The following is a 7,500-nucleotide window of genomic DNA, read 5'->3' on the forward strand; positions in this document are numbered from 1 at the left end:
GGAGGGCAACCCCCAACACTTGACATCGTAACCACTCAGGTAACCCTTGACGACAGTCACAGGCCTCACACAAAAGCCTGGAGGAGCAGCCGTGCCTTATTAAAGCCTCATCCACCGCCCTCGTTTGAAGTGAAAGTTCAAAGCCATGGTAATGAGCTCACGGGCCAAAAGACAACGACGGCGACAGCAGAAGCGACGACAGCAACAGCAATGGCAGCCTTCACTGTCTTGAGCCATCAGCTCATCCTGCTCGCAAAGTGAACGGATGAATGAGACAAAAGAGAAGGGGATGAAAATAAATAATAAATAAATAAACAAATAAATAAATAACGACAAAGGCTTTTGACGGTGTGCGTCTTGTGCGGAGCTGTGTGGTGTCCCACTCTAATTGATTTCTCCCGTGTGTGGAAACAGGAGCTGTGTGCTGAGGCTCCAGGGAGGCTTTGTGAGGGCCGTGTGGTGTCTCTGCATGGCTGATAAGCTGCCTGATTAGCTGGAGTGTGTGATGCTGATGACCTTTCAGTGCAGGAACAGAACGGAACAGAACAGAACAGCCACACAACAATGATGGCCCCCCACAGAGAGAGAGAGAGAGAGAGAAAGGGCTTTCAGATATAACCTCCGGAGTATATGCACAGGTTTGTCAAACGGATGTCCTACCCTTCAGATGATTCAGATATGATGTTATCCTGCGGACCTTATACTGACCTTATACGGACCTATGTGTGAACGGCATACACGCCCATTACAGAATCTCCGTGTGGTTGTCGAGTGAGGGGTGGGGGCTTGTAGAGTTCACAAGAGGCGAGATATGAAGATGAAAGAGTAAAAGTGAGGGTAACAGTGAAACCGTGAAAGAGAGACAGTGTGTGTGTGTGTGTGTGTGACAGAGAGAGAAAAAGAAAGAGAAAGAAAAAAAAAGAACGAATGATATAAATCACACACACACACACACTCACACACACTCATAAAAACCTGTAGGTTAAGGTGCGTCACAGGAGGCTTTGGAGGAGGCAAAGCCAACATCCATAGTGGACAAAGCCCACATAAGAAGTTGAAACAACAAAGTACTTCATACAAAAGGCATCCTGGTTGGCCCCTCGCATTGCTTTGATATGTTGGGAAAGTGACCGGGGCATGTTACTGTGGCCAAGTCCTGACCAGACTGAAGGAGGGAAACTCTGGAGCGGTTGGAGCAGCAGATTAAGGTAGATGATTTGATTTAGAAATCAAAGAGACTCTGAGGAAATTACATCTTGTCACAGCACCATGATCCAAAGCTAAACCCTTCCTAGCCCAGTGCCTTTTCATGCCTGGGTCACCAAGCCCTAATCTTCTTGGGTCTAGTTCCCCAACACATGGACGGAAACAGAGAAACAAACCATTTTGATCATACACATACTCATGGCATGCGTTATTGTTGTTACACACAGTCTGTTAAAAACAAATAACATTGCAACTTAAGAATAACATACTATTTTAGATTGGTTTATTTTTTAATTATAAGCAGAAGCTTCACTGCAATTGATATAACTAATTGGCTTCTGCACATATTATTGTTTTATAAAGTTAGTGTCCTGTGGATAAGCAAAGAGGAGGTGTATTATTGTAAAATCAAAATGAGGGGCCCTGGGTTGAGTCCTTGTAGATGCTGGACATTGATGGAGTGTACGTACGTTCTGCAGAGCCTCTTGGTAGTGGGCGAGAGAGGCCAGCTGGGATTCGGAGTGGTAAATGGACAGCCCCTTTTTTAGCGTCTTCAGATCTCCCACGATCCCTTGCTGCAGACAGAACAACACAGGGTATGGTTAAAGGTTATCCATCAGAGATTAATTAACACTATTCATAGCATATGGTATCTTGTTGAAACTGTTAGGAATTGAGATAAAGACAATATGTATTGAATAACTTTTATATAAATTTTAATTTTTCTATTGATTTTAAATACCAAAATAATGTCCCGGGTCAATTTGACCCGAACAGTCTGAAAAAGTGCAAAATGTGAATACAAGGGTTAAAGCTAAACATGGCAATGGGGAAAGAAACCTCAACCACCAATAAAACTGGTCCTAAGATCAGCCAATCATATCACTTAGACCCCTATAGGTCTCATGTACTTTGTGCTCTGTGCTTGAAAAGTGCTATATGAATACATTTTATTTGTATTATTATTATTATTATTATTATTATTATTATTATTATTATTAATGGTAGCCAGCTGGTCTGTAGCCGTGCAGTTTGTGCATTGTGTAAACCTCCCTCCCGACATATTAAGACTTAATTGCTAGTACGCTCGACTCCCGATCCGAGGTGCTGCTGTTTGCGGTTTCGCGAGTCTGGGCGAGTGCATGGCTGAGCCGTGCGGTTCAACACAACGCAAGTTACACGTAGATACAAAGGTGGCAAGAGTGGAGTCAGCATGGCAGGCAAATTGGGAGAGTCCATTAGGAGACTGCAGTGAGCAGTGCTGCGTATAAGGGGCAGTGGTAGCTCAGCATGTTGAGGAGTCGTCGGGTTAGAGCCTGGCTCCTCCTGATGCTGTCGAAGTGTCCTTGAGCAAGACACTGAACCCCAAACTGATCCCACTGTGCAGGCTGAACCTTTAATGGTAGCCTCTGCCATGAGTGTAAGAGTGAGTGTGTGTGTGAATGGGTAAATGTGAGGCATGAAATAGTGCTTTGAGTGCTCAGGTGTAGAGGAGTAGCATTTAGCATTTATGATTCTGACTGCAGCATATGTCACTAAGACGAGCAGAGAGTACGCTTTCTCCACCACCCAGGAAGAGACTGAACATGTCAGATGAACCTATAGTCAACTCTGACTTCAAAGGAACATGAGAACATAACAAATCATCCTGAACTCTGCAGCACAAAGAAGGATTAATAATGTAGGAAGTTATCAACACCAAACATACACATCTCCATCTAACACCATCTTCTTTAACTCTGCTCATGGTTACACTTATGTTAAGACAGACAGGATTACCTCCAGTAACAACAATATTTTACTGTCAGGAGTCATGACATGACATGAACTTGTGTGCCAAAACTGAGGTGCACACAGCATCTGGGAGCTTATATGTCTGTCATTGTACATTCCACAGTGATGAAAAAGCATTTGACAGTAATTACAGTGTTGTTAGTATCAAATTGTTCTCTATTTACCAAGTTATAAGGAAAAGTCACTATGAAGTTGGATTGACGGTATGTCAACAGGACAAGTCCACACCTGACTTTACATGGTTCATTAAGGCTCCAGCTCTAAACTCCCCATCTCATGTTTTATTCAACAGGAATAAGACTCCAGCTCCTGCATCAACACTAACAGACTGTGCTACTCTATGGACACCTTTTTCCCAGTGCCTTATTTTTAGCATGGCGCACCATGTAAACAAACAAATTCCGTGATTTAGTCTTTTAATCATGTTGCTTAGAATAAGCCATAACGACTAGTTACTGTTTGTGCATGTGTGGCTGTCTGATACAGATCACTTCCAGGTCGAGTCCATATTTATGGTGTTTTTGGCTGATTGCTGACAGCCAATCAAATCACACCCCTCCCTTGCATGATTCTGATGAAATGTGTGATTTGGCTGGACTTAGACTTTTACATACACACACACACACACACACACACACACACACACACACACACACACACACACACACACACACATATCTGAATACACACACACACATTCATGCATACATACAAACACATAGGCACATGCACTTGCATGCATGCTAAGCCCACATGCTAAGCCCACCCAAGCATTGTGTCTTGCCCACTCAAACAAAGGCAAGAATTTGTTTTCAGTTGTGCATCTGTGCAGTGTGCAGTCTCAAACTCAGCTTGGATGTGGATGAGTTGGTGTTGAGTGTAATAGTAGCCAGCTGGTACTCTGTGCAGTAGGGCTATGTAGATGTGCGAGCTAACCCCCCCTCCTAATGCCTTAAAGGAACATGCTGGCCATTTGTCACATAAATCTCTCTTTCTCAAAGTCACTGAGTGTTGTCGGTACGAGAAAAAACCCTGATAACAAATCAGTGCTACCAAGCTTGAGTTGCTGCAGCCAAGAGCTAGAACAGCCAGGCAGCTACAGGGATACCCTATGGGGGGGGTATATCAAAATGCATTTTAAAATAAAGTATAACATACCCTAATTTTAAGTGTATCAAAATAAATTCCAAAATACATAGCCATACCATGTATCAAACTAAAATACTGTATTTTTGTATTTTGAAAGTACTAAAACATAAAATACTCATTGAGCAATATATCACTTTGCAAACCTTCCATATATGTCTATTTAATCTATTCCTTCATCACTGCACTGACTCTTTGATTAAGTTGACAACTGATTAAGTGGACAGTGTTTGAGAGAAACAACTTTTCTCTGCCTCCGAGATATGCCATAACCTGCACACAGTCAACAAATCAATATGCTGACCTGCCTGTTACATCTCATAGCCTAAATACCGTATGAGAGATGCACTCAAAAAGTCACAACTGAACTTGTCAAGCGGTTCAAAGTCTCTGACATCGTCAGTGCATGTGTGTGAGCAACTTATAAGTTACTCATCTTGCACTGGCTCATCTTCCTGAATCTCAATATTATGATCACAATAAGTCTGGGCAAATTATTAATTAAATAATTTTTTCCTCGTGTTGCTTTAGGCGATCCATGGAGCTACTTGTTGCAGGGCAACCACATAACCGGTTCAACGTATTCCAATTGGATAATTAAAGAAAAGAAACTGATGATTAAAGTTCTCAATAAATTTGAGGTTGGTTTGTGTGTGAGAAACCTACACGTTACTAAGTGTGCACTAAATCATCTTCCTGAATCTCAATATTCTGATCACAACAACTCTGGGCAAATTACAAGTCAGCACCAGACAGATGCTGCATTCATAGTTTTGCACTTTTATGATGTTCTTGCATTACCAAAAGCAGGCTATTGGTTTTACCTAAAATATTTCCCAAATATTTCTTCAACAAAATAAAATACAAATGACAACATACTATTTTGTATTTGAAATGCTTATTATCAGAAATACTGCATACCCGTGGCTGTTGGCTGTAGCAACTCAAGCTAGGTAGTAACGATTTTTTTTGTGTTTGTGTTTTGTGTTTATGTCCATTTTGATCCAAATTGACCACTTTGCTATGTTTAAATAAAATTTCCAAAATGTCTACCAGCCCATCCAAATGTACAGCAGGCTAGAACCGGGCCTGATGCAAAGACTACTCCAATACAACACACTCAAAACAGACATCGTCACTTTGTAAGCCTGTCCAATTGTTTTCTGCATGGCTGGGGTTGGCTTTAGTCCCTACCACTAAAATTCAGCTTCAAAGAAAAAATGAATTCATTCACTGAAGTGCACCTGCAGTGGAGAAACATCAATCCATTCTCCCCTAATAAACCAACCTCAACAACAGACATATTCAAGCAACGTCAACTAAATATCCTGCTCAGAATTTTTGGAAGTATTTATTTCCTACTAGAGTGACGTAAATGAGATGATTTCCCTATGGGGGGGCATTAAGCACAATGGCATGTCATGTTTCTCACACTCTCCTCTTCAACTATGTGCTGTCAGTAAGTCACGCAGCACAGTCAACCACACACAGCACACTCAAACACACTCAGCTCACTCACACACACACTGCACACTCACATACACGCTGTACACACACACACACACACACACACACACACACACACACACCCCACTCAACCCCGTGCAGCATGAGGTGAAAGGGAGATGGCACAGGGCCAGGAGTTCAAACGAGCGTCTGGTGCAGAAGTGAGGGATGGGTTTACGCTCCAGAGCACCGCATCAAAACACATCCATCAACGCCGCCGCGCAGCTGTCCCCACTCATCAGCGCGGAATGACCGCCTTGAGGACGCCTTCCGTGGCTCTGCTCAATTTTTGAAACATCACAGCAGCTCTTCGTGTCACCGTGAACACAACACCGATGGCTGCGTTCGTCTTTAGAGCCGCGTGTGTGTGTGTGTGTGTGAGGAACCAGGCCAATCTGTGTCTATTCCTCCGGTTTTTCAGGCTCGTTTGTATAATCTGCTTGAGTGTCGAGCTGCACAGAACATGAGCTTGGCATTTTTTGATTTCTTCCCAAACTGGGTCTCAGACACAAAGGGCCATTTGTATGGAAATCCATTTTTGCAGCTTACTGTCCATATCAGCACTTATGAGTGCTGTTGTGTGCAAACAGACCATAATAATACTACATTCTAGGGGATTACCAAGGCAGCGACTTATAGAGTCAGCCAAACATATTAGTTAGTGTTGCGAAAGTTGTGTGTGTGTATTCTGTGTCACGTGTGTGTGTATGTATGTGTGTGAGTGTGTGTGTGTGGTGTGTGTGCTGTGCGTGTTGCTGTGTGTTAATGACTTTGCCATTAATAAATGGTGAATTCATTACCGCCCCAGCCATGTAAGTCATACAGTATATTCTAAGTGAGCTGTGCTGGGAGATGGAATGCTCTTCCACCATGGGGAGGGTATAACTCTAACTGTGGACTCCATGTCTGTTTTACTCACTCTGATGCTGACTCTGTTGGTGTGCTCTGTTATTTTTCTACACTGGTTTAGTCTGGGACACAGTGAGACCCAGAGCTGCCCCTGACAGGAACCCAGGCTGATCTGACCCAGGGTCAGAGGCTATCTACATCTATGGAGGTGAATCCACCATTGGGGTTCAGAGATGTAAGCTGAACTATGGCCTCAGTAATGTGTGTGTTTGTGCGTGCGTGTGTGCGTGTGTGTGTGTGTGTGTGCGTGTGTGTGTGTGTGTGTGTGTGTGTTTTATTGCTGTCTATCTAAGAAGGTGAATCTGCCATTCGGTTGAGGCCTCTATCAAGATAACTGGTAAAAGAATGTACATATTTAACACTTAACTAAATGCAATTTAAGATCTAATATGGAATTTCTAGAAATATATAAGACTTTTCAAGGCCTAAAATTAATTATTGATTATTACATTTTAGACTTCTTAAGACCACAGTAAACCCTTTATCAGGATAAGTCTGGAGTAAATCTGTAGGGTCTGACCCCCTGTTGTCTCTGCACTGCAGGTACCAACAAGTCCATCAGCTCTGGGCATGAGCGTTAGATGGCAACGCTTTACAGGTCACCTACACCTCTTCCTCTTTTCACGGCCTACAAGTACAACATTGCTTACTGTACGCCGTACAGTGTACACTGTGCAGGTTGGGGCCAATTATGAAAAGTGAAAAGATTGGATAAGATGTGTTTTCTCCCCCACCATTTTATGTATATGAAGGAATCGATTAAATTATGTGAGTTTTTCAAAACTTTCAATGAATTTACTGAATTTCATGATTTCTCCAGGCCTGAAAAAATTTAATTTTAAAACCCCATGACTTTTCCAGGTTTTCCATGACCGTGGGACCCTTTGTATTGCAATGTTACATCTTTTACCGTAAAAAGAGAGAAACACTCTTACAGTA

At 42.5% G+C, this 7,500-nt stretch overlaps 1 protein-coding gene across 1 annotated transcript in view; it reads right to left on the minus strand.

Moving 5' to 3' along the window:
* ccdc85ca (coiled-coil domain containing 85C, a) overlaps positions 1–7,500 on the minus strand; it is a 50,804-nt gene that overhangs the window by 10,361 nt on the left and 32,943 nt on the right. The window contains exon 3 of the mRNA XM_048270791.1: positions 1,677–1,781. Within this exon, the coding sequence (XP_048126748.1) occupies positions 1,677–1,781 (105 nt within the window). The remainder of the gene's footprint in view (positions 1–1,676; positions 1,782–7,500) is intronic.

Source organism: Alosa alosa, chromosome 19 (assembly GCF_017589495.1).
Source record: "Alosa alosa isolate M-15738 ecotype Scorff River chromosome 19, AALO_Geno_1.1, whole genome shotgun sequence".
NCBI classification, from domain to species: domain Eukaryota; kingdom Metazoa; phylum Chordata; class Actinopteri; order Clupeiformes; family Clupeidae; genus Alosa; species Alosa alosa.